At 43.5% G+C, this 25,344-nt stretch overlaps 1 protein-coding gene across 10 annotated transcripts in view; it reads right to left on the bottom strand.

Annotated features, from left to right (window-relative positions):
* tcerg1b (transcription elongation regulator 1b (CA150)) overlaps positions 1-25,344 on the bottom strand; it is a 119,932-nt gene that overhangs the window by 68,247 nt on the left and 26,341 nt on the right. For 9 of the 10 annotated variants that reach the window (XM_070878604.1, XM_070878596.1, XM_070878597.1 and 6 more), the window contains exons 3-5: positions 11,466-11,615; positions 6,277-6,517; positions 2,471-2,809 (exon numbers count right to left, since the gene is read on the bottom strand). In XM_070878604.1, the coding sequence (XP_070734705.1) occupies positions 2,471-2,809; positions 6,277-6,517; positions 11,466-11,615 (730 nt within the window). The remainder of the gene's footprint in view (positions 1-2,470; positions 2,810-6,276; positions 6,518-11,465; positions 11,616-25,344) is intronic. The other variant, XM_070878603.1, reaches the window with a different exon arrangement.

Genomic DNA, 25,344 nt, shown 5'->3' with positions numbered 1-25,344 from the left:
CTGCTCCACCATTCAAAAAGATAATGGCTGATCTGACCATGGGCTCAGCCTTTCACTGCCTCCACGCCACGACATGTACCCGACATCAACCAAGAAAAGGCAGGTTAACGCCATTTTCTAAATCACCCAAGTTACATCACTCTGCAGAATTTGTGTTTTACACAGAGAATAGACTATTCACAGCCAACCGAACTCTAGCCGTTGCATGCTACAAAATCAGTCCCCGATTTATCCAAATGCGTATCTTATGTTTGAATACTGTCTGCCTCAAGATTGATCAAACATTTCATTCCACTAGTTTATATGCAACTACTACCCGTCACAATTTACACCACATGCCGCTTCATCCAAAAGTCTACACTAAATCTCAAATAAAACATTTTATTTATTTTAGTCAGAATTCTCAGCCATCGAACCTCTCAAGTGAGTTAGTAATTCTATTAGTCTATTACTGAGATCCCAGTTGAAATTTCAATCAGCTAAACCCAAGATGATTCTTGGTAAAATTAATGCACCTTTAGAAGTACAATAACCAAGAAATGAAAAAAATATATAAAACTCAGTTGATAAAATCAACGCGGAGTTGAAGCAAATATAATTTCCTGTTGGGAATCTAAAGGAGGCAATACTCAAGATGCTGAACAGCTGTCCCCGAACACCACCTAAACAAAATCCACATTTTCTCATTGCCGAGTCTTGTAACTCTATTCCAGGGACCAACTGTTCAATGAATGATGTTTAACACGGTGTGCATTTATTACTCAGGAATCCTAAAGGAACATGCATAAGCAGGAGGCTTAAAAAAAAGAGAATACGCAACAAAGAAACTGCCTACTTGGCATCCGAAAAATATTCCAATAACCAAGTGAATCTGGATAGTGAGTTGAATGAACTGGATGTTGTACTGTTTAGCATTCTGCACTTCACTTACACAAGTGTTTGGATGATTAGGCAAGTACTTTTTGTTCAAGGTACTTGCCCATTCTATATAGAAAAGCAATAGACTCATAATTTAATTTTTTTTTTACCAATTTGCAGAAACTGCTCACATGGACATCCTGAAGCCAGGTCTCTCTTACCACTGGGTCACTGACAATTTCACGAACAGAGAACTCTCTTCAATCCTGGAGTAATTTCAGAGGAGACAGTGAAGGATGTAACTTCAGAGTAGAATGAGAGCTGCTCAAAGTCACAGAATTCAAAGAAATCACATCATCAATTGGGATAACCCCAGCGTAGTTTCCGGGGTTCCACTTTACCAGAGTGGCATTTAGGCCAGTCTGAATTCATCGGCTGACCTCTTCTTTAGAGAGCAGGCAGCAATGAGTGGCTCTGTAAGAAATGCAACAGCAACGACCAAGCAGCAAAGGAGACCTGACTCAAGCATGTCTACGCTGACAATTCCTGCACAAAATTCAAATAAAATATTTGATAGTTACGTTTCCTTATAGAATGGGAAAGTGTTTTAACCAGAAGACTTTATTTCTCTAAGTTTATTTGAATTTTTTTTTAAACTGGGGATGACATGATGTAAGCTCTGAGGACACTTTTAAGCACTGGTCATTTTGTACAAAGTGCCTCTCGTCTCTGCCCAGAATCAACAGGTCATTTTGAAAATGTCCCTAGGGAAATAAACTACTAGACATACGTGATTTGCTTTGTGCTCACTTATTGCTTCTTCCACAAAAGAGTCATATAATCGAGTGTGAATATTTAAAGGAAAAGTTACCATGTGTTGTCAAGTGTGCTTTCAGGCACTGCATGGAAAAAATTACCTGCCATAGCTACGGTAGTCATGGTGGCAATACCACCATAGCACCTGAAAACAGCAGTAAGGGGCGAAACAATAAATTCCATCCAGAATGTTCTCAACTTGCAATCCATTAGTACCAATACGAGAAGGTACTGGCTCATCCCAATACTAAGGCATTTTAAAGTTTATGTTGGACAGCAGCCTTGTAAAAGAATGTTGACATTCAAGCACCACTCTCCCCTTTTTCAGCATATCAACATGTCGTAGTTCTCCATTGGGCAGAAAATAGGCAGGTGTGTGCGTTTTCTATGCCCTTGACCTCTGTTCTCGGGATTTCAGATTTCTGACACTGGGGGGGGGGGGGAAGGGGGGGAATGGAGCTCCCCTGCTTTATGTCAATGTAAAGTGCCTCTATTAGTTGTACAATCCAGAATCACTGACTTAACCAGGGAAGGCATATGAACAAATATTCTTCATATATATGGATGCAGTTAAATATGCATGACTCTTAGATCTGAAATATTTGAAGTGAAAAAGGGAACGTTTTTTTGAACTGTTACTGCAGAATGCCAGAACATGCACAGCAATTACAACCCAAAGGGAGCACACACAATCCAAGTTTCAAGGAGCAGATATTAAAAAAATACATAGGTGGCCGCAAAAGAAAATGAACAAATGGACACTAAAAACATTACGGTTAGAGAAATGGTATCTTACCTGGAAGTGGAATTGGCATGCCGGGCAATGGCACACGGAATGGTGGCACCATCACTGGTGGAAAGGCTGGTATTGCGGTGGTTGGCTGCGGCACAGGCTGCGGTACAGGCGGGGGCATGGTCTGCTGCATAGGCTGCGGTACCGGCTGCTGTGCCGCGCTGGTAGTCACGGCTACGGAGACGGGTGTTGGAGTAGCCACTGAGGCAGCAGGTGGATGCTGATCGGGAGCTGCAGATACCAGTGGGAAAGTAAAGCTGGCACCGTCACTTGACACACTCCTCATACTTTTTCCAAACCCTTTTAACGCCGAGTAAGTTGGTGTGCCTAATCGCATATGATCTGTACCATTTCAAATGAAACAAAAGTAGCTGTTGGAAAAATATATCAGACTAAACAGGCAATGAAAGCCTTCACTTTTCCTTACATAGATATATACTTCATACAGCATTTTTACTAACAATGGCAAGCATCTATGGGCAAACCAGTTCAGTAGGCATGACTTTCAAGTTTTGTTTCCTAAAACTAAGAGATTCTATTGCAGCCATCACATCACTGGTACACTAACTTCCTTTGATATTGTAGTATTACATCAAACCTTGGGGAATAACTCTTATTGGGGAGCGGGGGGAGGGGGAAAGAGAGAAGGGGTTGTAAATGCTAAAACCGGGTTATAATGATGATGTGCCTCTCCTTCCAGTGAGTTACTGCCCCTAGTCATGGAACTAAAACTAAAACTAAAACTTTAACACTACTGCATGGCTCTGAAATTGTAGGACGATTAACAAAGTAGTTGAAGAATATGAATACAAAAGCAAAATACTGCGGCTGCTGTAATCTGAAATAAAAACAGAAAATGCTGGAAATACTCAGGTGAGGCAGTATCTGTGGAGAGAGAAAAAGAGCTTAAGTTTCAGGTCGATGACCCTTCGTTCTGACGAAGGAACATCAACAACGAAGCACAAACTCATGAAAACGAAAAGCCTAAAAAAAAACTTCACAAACTGGATTCTTTAAATTTCATACTCTTCTAGGAACATATTGCGCAGTTTTATACACCAGGAAAATAACTGGGGTTAGAGTACCAAAGGTTTTGAAATGTTCTAAATTCAAGCATCTAGGAGTCAAGTAATAAAGGTCTCCTACTGACCTAGTGAGTAGAATTAAGTTATAAAGATCAGGAGGTATTCAAGCTTGATCTCAGATATCAGCCGAGTTAGCTAATCCCAGTCAGGGTCATAGATGAGTTGCTACAATTGGTCTGAATGGGCTCAATTTTCCCCAGTGATTTGCGCTGTTTTTTTGGAGCAGGCTGCTCTTTTTGGTCCAAGTTGAAAAATCAGAGATTCCCCAATCAATTTGCACCAGTATAACTCAAGTTAGTTACGACTTTTTTTCAGACAAAGTGGGCGTAACCAGCCACCTGAGCCAATTCTGGTCATTTCGGGAAGTTTGGCCAGCTGAGAGTTACTCCAGTTCTGCTTAGGCCAGCGTATGTGGCCTCTGCAGAAAAACCTTCTAGAGAGTTAAAGAAACCGGCGCAGGTAAGGAAATCGGCGCAGGTAAGTGCAGCAGATGTCCGGATAGCAGCAGCAGTGGAGGCAAGAGAGAGGGGGCGAGAGAGGTGGAGGCAGGTGGGGAAAGAGAAGACCATTCGGCCTGGGATGGGGCATGGGAGCGGACTGGGAGGCCAGTCGGCCTGGGCTAGTGGCGGGGGAGCGCACCGGGAGGCCAGTCGGCCTGGGCTAGGGAGTAGACCGGGAGACCACTCAGCCAGGGCTAAGGGCAGCAGAGTGCACCGGCAAACCCTTGGGCCTGGGCTAGGGAGCAGACCAGGAGACCACTCAGCCAGGGCTAGGGGCGGGAGAGCACCAGCAAGCCTTTCGGCCATGGAGAGAGAGAGAGAGAGAGAGAGAGAGAGAGAGAGAGAGAGAGAGAGATCGGAGAATCGAACCGGTGGGGACCGAGAATAGGACCGGACCTGCAAGCCCTTCCGGCAGGGTTGGAGGTAAGTTGCTGTAATATGTTTTTCAATTCTTTTAATGTGTTGGGAGCTGGCTGTATGCTTCACTTTAAAGCCTCAGCTCGCATTGTGTCCGTGGTTACCATGGCAGCCCGATCTTTTTGGCCCAGATCAAGGCTCTCCCGCCAAAACGAAAGGTCGGGTTACGCCAGGCCAAAATGAAGAAATCCAACAGGGAAACTTGGAATTTTTTTTTTTGCCGTACTTGATACTGCAAAAATCGAGTGCGACTCTTCAAGTATGCCAAAAAAATGCTTTGGGGAAAATTGAGTCCTATGTCACTGGCTGGAGAAGGAAGTGAGCTTAAAAAAAACATGAACCAAAGCTCCTACTCCTGATCTTGATCCACTGAGAGCCATTAAAAAGTAGGAAAGGGAATAGGCTCAGGCATGATGCCTTCATGGTTAAATAGCCCACAAATGCTCATTTTCTGGGATTAAATGTAAAGAACAGCTACTTTGGGTAGAGGATGCCATCATTTGACACCCATAAAATTGTTCCTCAGTTGTCAAATGCTATAAGAAAGAAATCCAAAAGTGTGAAATTTCACCAAGAGCTTCTGGTGGTGCTAATAATTTTCCTTCCAATTTCCTTCGGAAAAATAAATCTTGTGTGCACATGCACTTCCTCTCAGCACCACTGGACTATCTGCTAGCACATTTCTGACAGACTCCATGTTAACATTCTTCCATCCTTTCCCATTACCACATTTTATACGGGTACACTCTTGGCATATAAACTTGTAATCTATTAACAAAATCTGATAACTGCATGCATTTCCTGCCAACTTGTCATTGTAAATTCCTGTGTCCATATTTATGATGGAAACTGCCTGTATAATGTTGTCTTGCGGTCCCATCAGAAAAGGTGCTGCAGCTTCAGCACTAGTGCGAGGGGGTGATTACAGCAGGACAAGCTTCATTAGGTAACATCCATTACAGATGTGGACACAGGATTTTTAAATGGAAATATAAAACCAAGGACAGAAAACAACTTCAAAACAGGGACTGACCTTTCCCTGCACACCATGGTCCAGTTATTCCCGCCCTCTAACCCTAGCTTTGTCTGAATACTTCACTCTCCATGTGCAATGCCTCAGGAGATCAACTGGTAGTTTTACACACACACACACACACACACACACACAAATATTTGCAAAAATTAATATGGTCAACAATGGAAGTTCCATGGATGTGAATAATTGAACTGGCATCAAGGTAGGTAAATTTAACTACAGAAAACGTGCATTTATATCGCACCTTTCACAACCTCAGAACGTCCCAAAACACTTTACAACCAATGAAATACTTTTTAAACTGTAGTCACTGTTGTAATGTAGGTAATGCGGTAACCAATCTGCACACAGCAAATCCCTCAAATGATGACCACCAGATAATCTGGTTTAGTCATGTTGGTTGAGGGATAAATATTAGCCAGGATACTCCCCTGCTCTTCTACTCTAATCATGTGATCACTGACCATGTAAGAAGCTCTCTATAGTAGAATGCAAGATACTTTTTTCTCATTTGTATTCAAGATGGATCTTCTAAATCAAACATTCACATTTGCTCAATATAAAATTCACCAAAGCTTCAGAATATTAAGTGAACATTTCTTCTAGTAAATATACCAATTCGATTTAAAAAGGAGACTGTGGGATCAAACAGATGCACTGACTGGAAGAAACGTGTGTAATGAACAGTCTAAAGCACTGATAAATTTAACAACGTCTGGGATCTTTTTGCTGGCATCATTTCTGTATGCTGTGTGTTGCTGGATTGCTCACCTGGACCTGCTGCTGAGACCGTTACAACTGATGCAGGTGCACTGGAAGAGGCTGGTGCTGTGGATTGAACAGATGAAGCTGGTGTCGAGACTGACGGGGATGCCGTGCTACCTATAGGTGTTGACGTCGTAGTGATCACTTGTGGGGCCATCACTGGTGTCAGTTCCGATTGTTGTATGATCTTTACCCCCTCTGGCTTTGACCAAGCAGACTCTCGTGTCCGAGCATTGTAATAGTATACCTATGCAAGACAGAAGAGCTCATTAGTACAAAATGCGAAACAGCAGCAGAGCACAATAAATATTCAAAAAAGAATTTAGAAGAGTATTTTTCCCAAATGAACACTTGAAGGTTAATTCATTGTATGGGCTTACCTGCTCCAGAATTCTAATCAGTAAAACAAGGACAGTGCTTGCTGATGAGTATAACTACAACAACTACAGATATACTCCAGCATATAATACCTACAATAGTCAGTAGAGCAGCTATGGAAAGTCAAGCTACTTCTGGCGTTTAGCATGCCCTGGCAAAACTGATATCAATAAGATCCAAAGAGAAACCCTCCAGTGGCTGGAGTCATACTTGGCACACAGTACGATAACAATGGTTATCATCCACCACCAGGACCTCAATGCAGCAGGTCCTCAGTCCAATCATTCTCAGCTGCTTCATCAATAACCTGCCCTCAGTCTTAAGGTTAGTAGTTCGGCTATTTGTGACCATTCCAGTGTTCAGCTCACCCACAACTCCCCGGGCAATAAAGCAGTCAATGCCAGCCTACAGCAGGACTTGGATAACTTCCAGGCTTGAGCTGAGAAGTGGCAGGTAACATAAAAAAAAAGTTCAACCACCTTCCCTTAATATTGAACAGCACCATGCCTGCAGAATCTTCTGTCGTCAAAGTCTTTAGGGTCACCAGTGACCAGCCACATCAACAGCATGGCTCCAAGAGCAGGGCAGAGATTGGCTATGTTGCATCAAGGAGCTCACTTCCTGATGCCTAAAGTCTTTCAACATCGACGAGGCACAAGTCAGAAGTGCAATGGAAAATTTACCATCTGGACAGGAGAAGCCACAACACAATAAATTTGACACCGTCCAGGACAGAGCAGTCTGATTAATCTATGCCTCTGCCATAAGACACAAAATCCAATCCGCTCACAATAGCTGCAATGTATATTATCTACAGGATGCATTGTAGCAACTCACCAAGCTTATCTTAATAGCGCATCCTAGTCTTGCAACCTTTACCATTGAAATGGACAAAAGCAGCTACATTCCATCTGTTGGATGGCATTTCTTCATTGTCGCTGGGTCAAAATTCTGACATTTCCTACCATCATGGAAGCACAAGGATTGCAGCAGTTTAACGATTAGACCCATCACTCTTTCTCAGGATAGGTAGAAATGGGCAATAAATGCAGCTTGGCCAGTGTCTCCGAATCCCGAGATCAAATATAAATAAAAATATTGGTACTGTACACTCTAATAAAATAAAAACGTTTAAAAAATAAGTTAAGCCGATGCCATGTAGTACTGCAGACCACATTGGTTCATGTATCAGAATACCAGAGTATGCCACAAAGAGTTGACTTGTCCAATTTTCTATCAGCAAATGTGTCTCAGGCGGTGAAAATCCTCCTCCAGTGGAGGGGTAATGGGGAAAGGCTAAGCATGTTGCCATCCAAAACTCTGCTACCTGTATCCTAAGTCACACCAAGTCTCGTTGTCCCATTACCCGTGCTTGCTGACCGACATTGGTTCCCTGACCGGCAATGCCTCAATTTTAAATATCATTGCGGTTTTCAAATTCCTCCATGGCCTCACCCCTCATTTCTCTAATCTCCTCCAGCCCGATAAACAGAGATCTCTGCACACCTCAAATTCTGGCCTCTTGTACATCCCCAATTTTTATTGCTCCACTACTGGAGGCCATGTCTTCAGTGTAAAGTTGGTCGCCCTCATCAGTAAAACTGTTGGGACTGTGGCAGCTAAACTGTTGAGAGTGAGGACTTGCAGAAGTTGTTGCAGCTAAAAAATTATAACCCTCATTGACCTGATAAATTGAGTTTTTTGCCCTCTGCAGTTCTGTGATGCACATCTTGTGTAATCAATTAACAATTTCTTCAAAAGTAGCCCTTTGAATACTGAAAGCCATTATCTACTCCACTGATTTTAAAATAGGATTAATAGTTTTTTCTAGCCAACGCATTTGCTTTTCAGAGTAATTCAGAATAATATGTATCTAAGTAGTAAGTTTACAAATCAATATTTAAGCATAGAAAGCAGTAAGTCGCTGAGCAGTCACCAGAAAATAAAAGTTAATGGCTAAAACCTGCAGTGGATGTGATCAGAATAGGAACAATTCTGAGTACGCTCAGAATATCACTATTCAAGCAGTCGCGATTCTCTTATCTGTGAAATTCTGCTTCCTTCATCAAAAAACTCCAAAAATATGACTTGATTCTCCCATGCAGTCCTAGTTTAGATTCAGAGACTTCCTGCAATGGTCACAATTAATTCCTGTAACACTTTTCCCCATCACATTTGGATGATGACACCCCCATTGTCAGCAGCACTACAGGAAATTGGCAACTAATAATTAATTACAAGTAGAATCCCATTCCTCCTTAAATAACAAATTATCTGAATAGCAATTTCTCTACCATCAGGTGAACAAAGGTTGTGTGTAATACATTTCCAGGAATGATTAACAGTCTCCATCATAAAAAGGAGCTTCAGACCTTGAACATTTTATAAAAACTGAACATTCTGAAGCAGTCATTTTCAATAACATAATGGGCCCAAGTTTCCACATGATTTGCACCTGATTTTTAGGAGCAACTGGTGGAGAACGGACTATCTTAGAAATCGCAATTCTCCACATTTTTTTTTTTCTGCAGTTCTCGTCAGGTAGAACAGTTCTACTTTGGAACAGAATTTTTTCCTCAAAAGGGGGCGTGTCCGGCCACTGGCGCCTGATTTCAAAGTTTCCACAGTGAAAACGTACTCCAAACTAAGTTAGAATGGAGCAAGTGAAGATTTTTGTAGAACTGAAAAAACCTGTTCTACACATTAAAAAATCAGGCGCAGGTTACAAATTAGGCGTCCAGAACGAGGTGGGGGGGGGGGGGGAGGGAACTCATTAAATTCTACAATAAATCATTATTTATACTTCTACAAATATTATACAAATAAATCCAACCTGAATAAACATTTATAAGCAAAGAAAAGATTAAATAAACCATCTTCCTACCTGTGTGAAAGTGCTTCAGGCACGGAGAATGCTGCAGTCAGCCTGAGGCGCCCGTTCTTCCCGCAGGGGGGGGAGGGAGAAGGGGAGAGGAGGCGCCCGTTCTTTCCCGCCGGGGGGGGGGGGGGAGGGGAGAGGCGCCCGTTCTTTCCCGCGGGGAGGTGTCCATTCTTCCCGCGGGGTGGGGGGGGGGGGGGGGGGAGGGGAGGCGCCCGTTCTTTCCCGCGGGCGGGGGAGGGGAAGGCGCCCGTTCTTCCCGCGGGTGGGGGGGGGGGGGGGGGGGGGGGGAGAAGAGGGTAGGAGGCGCACATTCTTCCCGCGGGGGGGGGGGGGGGGGGGGAAGGAGAGAGGAGGCGCCCGTTCTTCCCGCGGGGGGGGGGGGGGGGGGGGGGGAGGAGAGAGGAGGCGCCCGTTCTTCCCGCGGGGGGGGGGGGGGGGGGGGGGGGGGGAGTGAGAAGGCTGCAAGTGCTGATGGCAATGTGCTTTTATTAAAAAAATTAAACAGCTACAAAGAACTACAAAAATGGCCGAGTGCCAATGTTTTTTTCACACTGAGCATGCGCGAACGCTCCAACGTGCACGCGCAGCGTTGCCGGCAGGAAAAAAACTAATTTAAATAGTACCCGCCCCCTCCCACTTACAAAATCGGCGTGAGTGTAGGCTCCGCCCCCCTGGGCGCCGCGCCAGGCAGACAAGGAGCTACAGAACGCTCCAGAATCGCGATTTTTTTTTTTTTTAGGCGCCGTTTTAGGCGCGAAAAACGGGCGCCCAGCTCGGAGTGGCGCCCGTTTTTTATCGTGTGGAAACTTGGGCCCAAAATCTCAGAGGAATCATGTCTAAAAAGTAAACAAACCTCTGATAGCCCGGGAGCAGCGTAGAGGCAGACCACTTCGGGGAGCAGAGCGAGCAGATGCAGGAGGGCGACGGCAGCGAAGAGTGACGTCATCATGGTCCAGGTCAGTGATTGGAGCGTGGGCATATACAGCAGGAGCGGCGAGAGGGGCAAAGGAGCTGAGAGAGACTATGGAGGGACGTGATCGGGGCAGCACGGGCCAGCCCACACTGAGATATGTGTGCACATTAGGTCTGTGCAGCAGAGCTTGCCACTGGACCAAGAGCTAGCTCTGTCAAGACCATGTGGTGTCTGGTGTGCAACGGCCACCACACGTTAAAGAAATCCATGCACAGGCATCTTCCACCCTTGAGGATGTAGTTCGGGTCCTTCATTGAAACACCTGTGAACTCATCCTTTTTTGGCGTGGAAGCAAGACATCCTCGTTTCGAGATACCGCCTATGATATGATGATATGATATTTCAGAGGCACCATATATCTCAAGTTTCCAACGCAAATTAATTTTGGTGCTCCGATTTAAGATTTAGTTATCAGAGACATGAAGAACCCTTTTCAATCCTCCAGGCCCACAGAATTCAAACACACCAATCAGCAAGAAAGAAATACAATTGGAAATAGAACTTGGTTGCCGAGTCTTCAAGGCTCAGCTTGTCAGGACTCAATGGCTAGTTTGTAAACCCTGACCCAGGTCATTAAATGCATAAGCAAAAATGTCAGAGCTCATTTTACCAAACTGATTCTGTTAGATCACAACTTGCGTCGTGACAAGGCAGTCTCTGAATGTGCAACCATTATGCAGACTAACCATTAAACTTTTAATTAGCTTTCTGTTGAGTAAAATTAGCAGATAAATCTTGTATAATTACTGTCTCGCATACCAACTGTCACAGCAGAGAATGCAGTTAGGGAGACAGGTGTCGGCAATGAAATCTCAGCCTTATATCATCTCTCGTCTCTGGGGAACAGACGTTTAAGGGACAGACCATCAAAGTAACCTCATTTTATGTTCCTTTTATAAAGGGCAAATTCAATGATCGCTTTACCTGCTATATACACCAAGCCGGAATTCTCCCAGAACTTACCTTTCCCTCTGGCGTTTTATTTTCCACCCAAATCTCCTCATTTTTCGGCAGCCCAGGTGCTGGAGCAGAAACTGGGGGCATCCCTGGAGGGAACATCATTCCCGGTGGAGGGGGCATACTGGCCATAGGAGGGGGCATGAAAGGTGGTCTCTGGAAAAGAAAGGGAAAAGTATTAAGTGGAATCTTTCCAGCAATTTCCAAGTAAAACAGATAATGCTCACATCACTAAACCACAACACCGAGATGAAGATACACTCCATCTGTTTTTAATGAAGATACAGCCCAGGCTTCTGTGTTACTGCCTGGTCAACATTTATCATGAAATCTAAATTTAAGATTTCAGGAAAGTTTGCGGTGAAAAATTAGCAGCCCTCTGACAGGTGACTCTTGGTGTCAAGCATTTTAGTACTTTTAAATGCAAATCTAACCAAAAAGCAATAAAATATCTGGTTAAGTTTTTGGACTTATTCCTCAGGCATGGTGCCATGTTAAAAAGTGTCAGCCCCTGGAATCAGAATGTGCCTTTATCTTTCAGTATCTAGCTAACCGTATGAAGCCTATGTGTCAAACTGAAACCTTAGTCACTGTATTTGGATACATCGTGTGCCCTCATGTGATTTTGAAATGTGGTCAAATAACCAACAGTAGACTGAGGCTTAGGCTATAAGCTACCAAATCGATTTATATTAGTATTAAATTAAATAAGTAAAACAGTAGCAAAAATAAATAGATTAATAGTAATATACACAGACTTCACCATTCCTTCCCAGAATATGAAAGATAAGAATCAATCTCATCTCCTACACTGTAACTAGGTTACCTGAAACAAGATCCTTACCCATAGCTTAGTACAGAAGTGCACTGCTAACCCTCCTTGGAGAAGAACTGAAAAAATTATCCTTTAACTCAAAAAATATATTTTCAAAATCCTTTGAAGTTTGACTGGAATAAAGGAAATCCAAACATGCATCTCAAAAATCACAGAGCTGCCAAAGATACACTTTTTAAAAAGTCACAATGGAGCTTTGCATGTGAATTGAATGGCTTGGTACTTTTCTGGAAACAAATTAACTACTTTCAAACACTTTGGACAAACTGCAAAAGTTGCATGAATTGGGACAATTCTCAAAGTGTCATGGGTAAAAACGTAAATATACTAAAAGCTAACCAACAGTGCCGTATCTTTAAAAAAAAATACAGGCGACATTAACAACTCCATCTAGTACAAATACCCGAGAATTGCTTCAAAACCACTTTTATCATAGAGAAACGTACACCATCAAGTTCTGGTGATATACACTGGAAAGCGTTGAACAAAAGGGGGTGAATAAAAATAGTCCAAAAATTTAAAAGAATGATATTTATTGAGCACCATCACCTCTGCCAGGACGTCCCAAACACTGGATACAATTGATTTCTTTCAAGTGGAGTCATTGTTCTAATATGGATATAAACTCAACCACCATTTAGCACTTGGAAATGTCTAATGTACAGCAAATAACCAGTTAATATCTTTTTAGTGGTGTTGTTTGCAGAAGTGGCATTAGTAGTTTGAGTGTGAAAAAGTGCCAGTTGCTAACAAATGGTCAATTTAAAAGTACAGATTGAAACTCTCTTATCCAGAACTCCCTTATCCAGAACCACCCCTCGTCCAGAATCATTCCTGGCCACTGGGTGGCGCACGTGCAGAACTCAGACATGAACAAATTGAAGTCCTTCCTCGCTGCCAACTCCCGCAATCGCTGGCCTGGCCCAGTGATCCACCGCGTTCCTTCCCCCCCGGCCCCCCTGCAACCATGATCTCTCTTCCGCACTCCCAGTCCCAACATCCCCATGCTCAGTACCTGTACCATCCAATTTAACGCGACCACCCCTCGTCTAGAAAAATCCCTTATCCAGAACAGGCCAGAGGGTTCCGGATAAGGGAAGTTCAACATGCATCACAAACCGACTGGATAGACGTCATTCTACGTTGCAGAATTTCACATGCAATATGGTGCAGTGATGCACAAGCCCACCACCTACTTCATGAAAATACTGGAAATCTCCCAGATTATGCTTTTCTGAAATTCTAGAGAGAGCACTGTCCACCCTGCATGCAGCATGTCAACAATGGACAGCAATCAAAGCTAGTCATCAGCACTCTACCAGAATACAGATGCTAATCGCCATGCTCCAAAACACAATGGATCGTACTCCTCATGTAACACAGCATCAGAGTATTTTACAAGGGACAGCAGCGACCGTGGAGGGTGGGAGTGCACTAAAAGGCTGGTCGAAGAAGTTCCTTTAAAAAGAGGCTTGAAAAGGAAGGAACAGTTACAAATCAAAAAGTTCAGTCCTGTTGGACCTAGAGTAGGAAAATTTAGAAATAATTATTTTATATAAGCATATATAATTGGGAGTTGGAATGTATTGTTCCTCCCCTGTATTGTCAACTTTAAACACAACTCGATTCTCTGTCTAAGGAAGGAAATCCATTTTCAGGAAGCACTTTCATTCCTCTACTCTTGAAGCTCTACTAAATAAGTAAACGGAAAGCGAAAGATGAAGACCATAGAAACATAGAAAATAGGTGCAGGAGTAGGCCATTCGGCCCTTCTAGCCTGCACCGCCATTCAATGAGTTCATGGCTGAACATGCAACTTCAGTACCCCATTCCTGCTTTCTCACCATACCCCTTGATTCCCCTAATAGTAAGGACTTCATCTAACTCCTTTTTGAATATATTTAGTGAATTGGCCTCAACAACTTTCTGTGGTAGAGAATTCCACAGGTTCACCACTCTCTGGGTGAAGAAATTCCTCCTCATCTCGGTCCTAAATGGCTTCCCCCTTATCCTTAGACTGTGTCCCCTGGTTCTGGACTTCCCCAACATTGGGAACATTCTTCCTGCATCTAACCTGTCTAACCCCGTCAGAATTTTAAACGTTTCTATGAGGTCCCCTCTCATTCTTCTGAACTCCAGTGAATACAAGCCCAGTTGATCCAGTCTTTCTTGATAGGTCAGTCCCGCCATCAGTCTGGTGAACCTTCGCTGAACTCCCTCAATAGCAAGAACGTCCTTCCTCAGGTTAAGAGACCAAAACTGTACACAATACTCCAGGTGTGGCCTCACCAAGGCCCTGTACAATTGTAGCAACACCTCCCTGCCCCTGTACTCAAATCCCCTCGCTATGAAGGCCAACATGCCATTTGCTTTCTTAACCGCCTGCTGTACCTGCATGCCAACCTTCAATGACTGATGTACCATGACACCCAGGTCTCTTTGCACCTCCCCTTTTCCTAATCTGTCACCATTCAGATAATAGTCTATCTCTCTGTTTTTACCACCAAAGTGGATAACCTCACATTTATCCACATTATACTTCATCTGCCATGCATTTGCCCACTCACCTAACCTATCCAAGTCGCTCTGCAGCCTCATAGCATCCTCCTCGCAGCTCACGCTGCCACCCAACTTAGTGTCATCCGCAAATTTGGAGATACTACATTTAATCCCCTCGTCTAAATCATTAATGTACAGTGTAAACAGCTGGGGCCCCAGCATAGAACCTTGCGGTACCCCACTAGTCACCGCCTGCCATTCTGAAAAGTACCCATTTACTCCTACTCTTTGCTTCCTGTCTGACAACCAGTTCTCAATCCATGTCAGCACACTACCCCCAATCCCATGTGCTTTAACTTTGCACATTAATCTCTTGTGTGGGACCTTGTCGAAAGCCTTCTGAAAGTCCAAATATACCACATCAACTGGTTCTCCCTTGTCCACTCTACTGGAAACATCCTCAAAAAATTCCAGAAGATTTGTCAAGCATGATTTCCCTTTCACAAATCCATGCTGACTTGGACCTATCATATTACCTCTTTCCAAATGCACTGCTATGACATCCTTAATAATTGATTCCATCATTTTACCCACTATCGATGTCAGGCTGACCGGTCTATAATTCCCTGTTTTCTCTCTCCCTCCTTTTTTAAAAAGTGGGGTTACATTGGCTACCCTCCACTCCATAGGAACTGATCCAGAGTCAATGGAATGTTGGAAAATGACTGTCAATGCATCCACTATTTCCAAGGCCACCTCCTTAAGTACTCTGGGATGCAGTCCATCAGGCCCTGGGGATTTATCGGCCTTCAATCCCATCAATTTCCCCAACACAATTTCCCGACTAATAAGGATTTCCCTCAGTTCCTCCTCCTTACTAGACCCTCCGACCCCTTTTATATCCGGAAGGTTGTTTGTGTCCTCCTCAGTGAATACCGAACCAAAGTACTTGTTCAATTGGTCCACCATTTCTTTGTTCCCCGTTATGACTTCCCCTGATTCTGACTGCAGGGGACCTACGTTTGTCTTTACTAACCTTTTTCTCTTTACATATCTATAGAAACTTTTGCAATCCGTCTTAATGTTCCCTGCAAGCTTCTTCTCGTACTCCATTTTCCCTGCCCTAATCAAACCCTTTGTCCTCCTCTGCTGAGTTCTAAATTTCTCCCAGTCCCCGGGTTCGCTGCTATTTCTGGCCAATTTGTATGCCACTTCCTTGGCTTTAATGCTATCCCTGATTTCCCTTGATAGCCACGGTTGAGCCACCTTCCCTTTTTTATTTTTACGCCAGACAGGAATGTACAATTGTTGTAGTTCATCCATGCGGTCTCTAAATGTCTGCCATTGCCCATCCACAGTCAACCCCTTCAGTGTCATTCGCCAATCTATCCTAGCCAATTCACGCCTCATACCTTCAAAGTTACCCTTCTTTAAGTTCTGGACCATGGTCTCTGAATTAACGGTTTCATTCTCCATCCCAATGCAGAATTCCACCATATTATGGTCACTCTTCCCCAAGGGGCCTCGCACAACGAGATTGCTAATTAATCCTCTCTCATTACACAACACCCAGTCTAAGATGGCCTCCCCCCTAGTTGGTTCCTCGACATATTGGTCTAAAAAACCATCCCTTATGCACTCCAGGAAATCCTCCTCCACCGTATTGCTTCCAGTTTGGTTAACCCAATCTATGTGCATATTAAAGTCACCCATTATAACTGCTGCACCTTTATTGCACGCACCCCTAATTTCATGTTTGATGCCCTCCCCAACATCACTACTACTGTTTGGAGGTCTGTACACAACTCCCACTAACGTTTTTTGCCCTTTGGTATTCTGCAGCTCTACCCATATAGATTCCACATCATCCAAGCTAATGTCCTTCCGAACTATTGCCTTAATTTGCTCCTTAACCAGCAATGCTACCCCACATCCTTTTCCTTTTATTCTATCTTTCCTGAATGTTGAATACCCCTGGATGTTGAGTTACCAGCCCTGATCATCCTGGAGCCACGTCTCCGTAATCCCAATCACATCATATTTGTTAACATCTATTTGCAGTTAATTCATCCACCTTATTGCGGATACTCCTTGCATTAAGACACAAAACCTTGAGGCTTGTTTTTTTAACACCCTTTGTCCTTTTAGAATTTTGCTGTACAGTGGCCCTTTTTGTTCTTTGCCTTGGGTTTCTCTGCCCTCCACTTTTCCTCATCTCCTTTCTGTCATTTGCTTTTGCCTCCTTTTTGTTTCCCTCTGTCTCCCTGCATTGGTTCCCATCCCCTGCCATATTAGTTTAAATCCTCCCCAACAGCACTAGCAAACACTCCCCCTAGGACATTGGTTCCGGTCCTGCCCAGGTGCAGACCGTCCGGTTTGTACTGGTCCCACCTCCCCCAGAACCGGTTCCAATGCCCCAGGAATTTGAATTCCTCCCTGCTGCACCACTGCTCAAGCCACGTATTCATCTGCGCTATCCTGCGATTCCTACTCTGACTATCACGTGGTACTGGTAGAAATCCCGAGATTACTACTTTTGAGGTCCTACTTTTTAATTTAGCTCCTAGCTCCTTAAATTCGTTTCGCAGGACCTCATCCCTTTTTTTACCTATGTCGTTGGTACCAATGTGCACCACGACAACTGGCTGTTCTCCCTCCCTTGTTAGAATGTCCTGCACCCGCTCCGAGACATCCTTGACCCTTGCACCAGGGAGGCAACATACCATCCTGGAGTCTCGGTTGCGGCCGCAGAAACGCCGATCTATTCCCCTCACCATTGAATCCCCAATCACTATTGCTCTCCCACTCTTTTTCCTGCCCTCCTGTGCAGCAGAGCCAGCCATGGTGCCATGAACTTGGCTGCTGCTGCCCTCCCCTGATGAGTCATCCCCCTCAACAGTACCCAAAGCAGTGTATCTGTTTTGCAGATCTTGAGGTCAGCATCCCCAGATCCTAGTGGGAAATTTCCCTACCCTATGATACTGCACCATTTAAGTCTAAAGCTCTTGGATTTGATTCTCAGCTTCATAATATCGTCCATCTCCACTCTTGCCTCAACTAATCTGCTGCCAAAACTCTTACCCATGCCTTTAATATCTCTAGTCTTAACTATTCCAACCCACTGCTGACTGGCCTCCCTCGTTCTAAGCTCCATAAACTAACTTGAACCAAATCCCATTCACCATTCTCCCCTGTGCTTGCTGCTCCCAGTTAAGCAACGCCTTGATTTTACAATTCTCATCCTTGTTTTCAATCCCTCCATGGCCTCGCCCCTCCTTATCTCTGTAATGACATCCAGCCCTATAATCCCCCTAGACCTCTGCACTCCACCTACGCCGGCCTTCTGAACATCCCCGATTTTAAATGCTCCACCACTAGCAGCCGTGTCTTCAGCTCCAAGCTCTGTAATTTCCTCCCCAAATCTCTCTGCTCTCGACTTCTCTCCCCTCCTTCAAGACGCTCCTTAAAACCTACCTCTTTGACCAAGCTTTTGAACGTCTGCCCAAACATCCTTATATGGCTCGGTGCCAAAAGAATTGTGATAATTACTCATGTGAAGTGCCTTGGGACATTTATTACATTTAATATGTTGTTGCTGTGCTCATTAAAACTAATCTCATCTGGGACAACAACGAATATTAGAACTGGTCTCAGTATCCTTAAGCCATAAATAAAAACATCTGAAGTTACCACTCCTGATCCCTGTCCAGTGATGTGCTAGAGAGCATGCATGTGTGGATGTCAGGTGATGACAAGATTGAGTTTCAGTCTGATGCTTCCACAGTCAAGTAACTAACAAGAGCACACATGACGAATGGCCATTCTGATGAAGTTACAGAGTGTAGCTAATGCCTGTGAAATTGCACCCTACCCAACACCTTCCGGAGAGGAAAGGAGCAGATTTTAAGATTTCTTGAACTTCACAAAAATCATCGGACTTTAATAAAAAGAAATGTTCTCTAGCACATCACAAAATAGGAAACAGATCTGGGCAAGATCCAGCATTTGTGCACCACAGCAGTTGAACCTCACTATAAGGGCCTGTCCGTGTACATAGCTTGATACACAGTCATGTTACAACACAGTCCCCATTCATTTATACATCCAGATTTTTGACTGGAGCTGTTAAACACATCAGTGTTATATCAACAGGATTGAAGAGAGCAAATTCAGTTATAACCATGGAACAAGTATATCAGTTTTAGATATTCACAGGGGTAAAGGGGAGATTATAATTGTGATTACGTAATTACAGCATGGCAAGTTTAGGTGTGTATCGTAGTGCCCGCAGGGGTCAAGCTTGAGGCCATGTTCTCCAAATGAAATCAATGTTCTCATTAATTTGCATATATTTGTCAATAGGAACAGATTTTGGTGTCCTATTTACAACAACTTGTATTTATATATCGCCTTTAACGTAGTAAAACGTTCCAGGAGTGTTATAAGACAAAACAGATAAATCTGACACCAAGCCACATAAGAAAAAATTACAGCAGATGACCAAAAGCTTGGTTAAAAGGATGTTTCCAGTAGAGTGGACAAGAGAGAACCAGTTGCTGTGGTATATTTGGACTTTCAGAAGGCTTTCGACAAGGTCCCACACAAGAGATTAGTGTGCAAAGTTAAAGCACATGGGATTGGGGGTAGTGTGCTGACATGGATTGAGAACTGGTTGTCAGACAGGAAGCAAAGAGTAGGAGTAAATGGGTACTTTTCAGAATGGCAGGCGGTGACTAGTGGGGTACCGCAAGGTTCTATGCTGGGGCCCCAGCTGTTTACACTGTACATTAATGATTTAGACGAGGGGATTAAATGTAGTATCTCCAAATTTGCGGATGACACTAAGTTGGGTGGCAGTGTGAGCTGCGAGGAGGATGCTATGAGGCTGCAGAGTGACTTGGATAGGTTAGGTGAGTGGACAAATGCATGGCAGATGAAGTATAATGTGGATAAATGTGAGGTTATCCACTTTGGTGGTAAAAACAGAGAGACAGACTATTATCTGAATGGTGACAGATTAGGAAAAGGGGAGGTGCAACGAGACCTGGGTGTCATGGTACATCAGTCATTGAAGGTTGGCATGCAAGTACAGCAGGCGGTTAAGAAAGCAAATGGCATGTTGGCCTTCATAGCAAGGGGATTTGAGTACAGGGGCAGGGAGGTGTTGCTACAGTTGTACGGGCCATTGGCGAGGCCACACCTGGAATATAGTGTACAGTTTTGGTCTCCTAACCTGAGGAAGGACATTCTTGCTATTGAGGGAGTGCAGCGAAGGTTCACCAGACTGACTCCCCGGATGGCAGGACTGACCTATCAAGAAAGACTGGATCAACTGGGCTTGTATTCACTGGAGTTCAGAAGAATGAGAGGGGACCTCATAGAAACGTTTAAAATTCTGATGGGTTTAGACAGGTTAGATGCAGGAAGAATGTTCGCAATGTTGGGGAAGTCCAGAACCAGGGGTCACAGTCTAAGGATAAGGGGTAAGCCATTTAAGACCGAGATAAGGAGGAACTTCTTCACCCAGAGTGGTGAACCTGTGGAATGCTCTACCACAGAAAGTTGTTGAGGCCAATTCACTAAATATATTCAAAAAGGAGTTAGATGTAGTCCTTACTACTAGGGGAATCAAGGGGTATGGTGAGAAAGCAGGAATGGGGTACTGAAGTTGCATGTTCAGCCATGAACTCATTGAATGGCGGTGCAGGCTAGAAGGGCCGAATGGCCTACTCCTGCACCTATTTTCTATGTTTCTAAAAGAGGTAAGTTTTAAGGAGTCTCAAAGGAGGAAAGAGAGGAGCGAGGGGGGGGGGGGGGGGGGGTTGTGTTGGGGGGTGTTAAAGAGTTCCAGAGCTTTGGGCTCAAGTAGCTGAAGACACGACCACCAATGGTTGTGCAGTTATAATCAGGGATGCTCAAGAGCACAGATATCTCGTGAGGCTGAAAGAGATTACATAGATCGGGAGGGGTGAAGCCATGGAGGGATTTGTAAACAATGATGAGAATTTTGAAATTGAGGCGTTGCTTAACTGGGAGCCAATTTAGGTCAGCGAGCACAGGGGTGATGGGTGATCGGGTTTTGGTGTGAGTTTTGGAGGACCTCAAGTTTAAGCAGTGTCGAATGTGGGAGGCCAGCCAGGAGTGCATTGGAGTACTCAAGTCTAGAGGTAAAAAAGGCAAGAAAGAGGGTTTCAGCAGCAGAAACCCTCAGGGTTTATCCAGCAATGAGGCAAGAGCATGCAGAACAGACCCTTCCAACTTCTAAACTCTGATTTTGAATGAACAAACCAGCGAGTAAAAAATAAAAGCACACATAAAATGGAGTCACCTGGACTCCTGAGCCATGTGTGGCCCACTGGCTGTGGTTGTACACCTTCGCTGTGGCATATTAGTAGCAACACACAAGAGTCCCAGTGACAATACCGCTCAAGTTTCACCACATTCAATGTTCTATTGCTCCTCGCGTGCCATTTCATAATCCTAGTCTCCCTCATTCAAATATTTGCATCTTGAAATGCAAATCTCACAAGCCCTTTAGCTAAATAGCAAAAACTATTTCTACCAGATGCTCTTTGCAGCTAAATAAAAAGGAAACCCAACACCACTCGGAGTGAAATATTTTAGTCAGATATAGCACAGCAGCTTCACAAAGAGCAAAGTAGCAACTATCTCAATGGTTTCAAGGTTTTCTTTTGACATATCCTATGGCTTGACAGCAAGTAACAAAACTAAGTGGGGAGATATCGGGATGGGAGAAAGAGAAGCTTGACTAAAACGGGAAAGAATGAGGCATCAAATGTGACTTGAGAAATAAAACTTTGTTAGTTTCACGGTACAAATAAAGTGATAGAGTATCTCTTCCCCTCACAGAGCCGACGTCACCATTGTGCTGGAGTAAACTTCTTTATTATCTTTTAAATGTTCTCCTTCTGCCCTGAATGCAGAGATATGGTTACATTGATACTGGCTTTCCCAAGTAGTTATTCTTCATTGTGAGCCCAGACATTCACTGTCAGCAGGCTGTTTGTGTGGGGGTGGGGGACATCACAGCTGTGTTTGATGCTGTTCTCAGCTTTTAAAAAAAACACGTGTGTAAGGGAACAAGGGCAGGGTCACTGAATGACAAACAGCAGTGAAAACTTCGATTGATTTTCTGCCTCCCCCCTCTTTACTCCAGGGGGACTGAGGTCTAATGTACTCCTAGCTGAGGTTATCTGATGCAGCAGAGGCCTGGAATAAACTGCAGCTTTGTACACGAGACAATAACTACCAATTGGCCCCTTGGAGGAGCCTGAAAAGTTTTCTTGAGCAACTAAGTCCGCAAGTGACAGTTCATGGATATAGTTCACTACATGCAAAACAAAGTGGGCGCTGTCCATAATACAAGATGACAGTGTCATGGATTACCAGTCTGTAGTAACTTCCACAGATGTTAATATTTTACAAAGAAAAATATTAATTGGCATATCAATGAGGATTCTTTTATTGTTAATTGAAGTATTTAAGAGGTGCAAACAAGACATGCAGCCAACATTGGTCTTGAGCCATCTGCTCACATTACAATTATTTCAAATGTGTCGCTGACTGCCAACTGCAATATTAATGGAGACACATTAAAGCAGATGCAGCTTTTAAATGCTGGAAACCTGAAAAAAAAATAATGATCTCAACTGTTAATAAGTGCTTTACATGACAAAAAGTGGACCAATTTTACAGAGTGTTATTCAGTGTGCCATCACAGGCATACTGAGCTCTAGATTTTTACTGACAAAAGAATAGAGGCATAACTTAGATAGAATTACAATAGAACACATTATGTGGGGGCGGAGGTAAAATTTCAGTCATTTACATTTTTAGCAAAAAGTTAACGGGTACAATACGGGTTTTATTAACGTACATTCAGTAAACTTGCTGACAGCAGAAATACGAGCTTCAGCATCTACTGCCGTGTCCAACCAAAAAACAAATTGAACATTTGTATGCAGCATCGGAACTAAGCAGCTGTTAAGATGAGAGGCCACTTACAAATCTTTAAAAAGTAATTACTAGCTAAACAAAAAAATATATTCCAGAGGCCAGACTACTACATACTAGTTCTGTTAAAAAGTCACGCGCACTCATAGCTTGAATGTGCAGAGGGCTATGGTTGAAAAGAGCGGGAGAGAGAAGGTAAATCAGGTATCAGTAATTAAATGACGAAGCTTGGGGTTCAAAATTCTAGAGATTGTAGGAGGAGAGAAAGGTAAGGAATTCTACTGTGTTGAGGTCCTGGGGTAAAAAGTTAACAGGAGATGGCACAATTAGTCCTGATTTCAACAGTGAAGAGGCAGGAATGAGGGGGGGTGGTTCATCTGCAGCTTGGGAACAAGGGAGGAAACTTCAGAGTAGCTACTCTGAAGTTCATATGGTAGAAATTCATATGGTGAGTGGAAAAAAAGTGAAACTACAGGCAAGAGAGGGATTGCCAATCTGGTGTCAAATTTGTGTGTGTGTCCTGTCGAGGAGGACAAGACAGACATTAGGGAAAGCTTCCAATATATGGGAATAATGCACAAATCTCAAACACACGTGTTTGAGAGTTAAGAATTACTGAGGGAAAATCAGTTAGAAATTCCCAGTTGAGATTAAAATCCTGGGCATACCTCTCTCATGTTTGGCTTCAGTTATCCTGGCCAATATTTATCCCTCAATCAAGAGCATTAAAAAAAACAGATTATCTGGACACGATCATATTGCTGTTTGTGAGAGCTCGCTGAGCGGAAATTGGCTGCCGCGTTTCGTACATTACAGGTGACTTCATTTCAAAAAGCACTTCATTGGCTGTAAAGCGCTTTGGGACACTCTCAGGTCCTGAAAGGTGCTATATAAATGCAAGTCTTTCTTCCTTTCATTTCTACCAAACTCAATGGTGCCCTGTGCGCTCCAATGAAGACGAGTTGAGTCATGGGCTATTTCCTGAATACCCACTGAATTTCCAGTGAACCCATCAGCCGATTGCATCATTCGATAGAAGCGGTAATATTAAAGGGAGCAAGATACAATTTTAAATGAGACAGGAACTCAAAACTGACCAAAGTTAAATATAAAACTAGGCTATTAATTTCTCGAGGATTCCGATGTGGAATGGATTACAAGAACGAATTTCTTGGAATTTTCATACAACAGTCCGGAATCCTATTCATCATCAATTCACCCAGTTCTTCTTTGAAAACTTGCCATGTTTTTCTGTCCACCATCCTAACTGGGAGCTGTATCATAATTCGATACTGAAAAATTGTCTAAATTACCTGTTTTCTTTTCACACCAGCAACTTTAAACAGATTCCCCCATGTCTTCAAAACTAACAACTTGTATTTATATAGCGCCTTTAACATCCCAAGGTGCTTCACAGAAGGAAGAGATTAAAATAAACTGACACCAAGCCGCACAAGGCGAAATGAGAGCAGGTGACCAAAAGCTTGGTCAGAGGTAGGTTTTAAAGGATCCAAGAACCAGTACCTGATAGAAGAATGTTCCTGGATCCAATTTCCTTACAAACCCAAAAATTCTTTAAAAATCTTTGAAGTCCCTTCTACCCGTCATGGATTAGCTCTCCTCATAACTCCACTCTCTAAATTGAAGAATGAGCCTCGCAGCCCTATATTAGAGAACAAAACCACATAGTACTCTAGATGTAGTCTCAGCAAGGGCAGAAAAAGCTTCAAAATCACCTCGTTTGATTTAAGTCAATGCCTTCGCCATGTCCCAAAATAAGAACATAAGAAATAGGAGCAGGAGTAAGCCATACGGCCCCTCGAGCCTGCACTGCCATTTAATACAATCATGGCTGATCTGATCATGGGCTCAGGTCCACTTCCCTGCCCGCTCTCCATAACCCCATATTCCCTTAGCGTTTAAGAAACTGTCTATTTCTGAGTTAAATATATTCAATGTCTCAGCTTCCACAGCTAGACAGCGAATTGCACAGATCCACAACCCTCTGAGAAAATACATTTCTCATCTCAGTTTTAAATGGGCGGCTCCTTATTCTAAGATTATGCCCTCTAGTTCCAGTCTCCCCTATCAGTGGAAACATCCTCTCTGCATCCACCTTGTCAAGCCCCCTCATAATCTTATACGTTTCGATAAAATCAACTCTCATTCTTCTGAATTCCAATGAGTTGAAGCCCAACCTACTCAACCTTTCCTCATAAGTCAACCCCTCATCTCCAGAATCAACCTAGTGAACCTTCTTTGAACAGCCTCCAAGGCAAGAATATCCTTTTGTAAATATGGAAATCAAAACTCCACGCAGTGTTCCAGGTGTGGCCTCACCAATATCCTGCATAACTGTAGCAAGACTTCCCTGCTTTTATACTCCATCCCCAAGATTCCATTGGCCTTCCTGATCACCTGCATACTATCCTTTTGTGTTTCATGCACAAGTACCCCCAGGTCCTGCTGTACTGCAGCACTTTGCAATCTTTCTCCATTTAAATAATAACTTGCTCTGATTTTTTTTGTGCCAAAGTGCATGACCTCGCACTTTCCCACATTATACTCCATCAGCCA

Source organism: Pristiophorus japonicus, chromosome 4, assembly GCF_044704955.1.
Source record: "Pristiophorus japonicus isolate sPriJap1 chromosome 4, sPriJap1.hap1, whole genome shotgun sequence".
NCBI lineage: Eukaryota > Metazoa > Chordata > Chondrichthyes > Pristiophoridae > Pristiophorus > Pristiophorus japonicus.
Note: the sequence above shows the minus strand (reverse complement) of the source record. Positions and strands in the feature narration are given on the sequence as shown.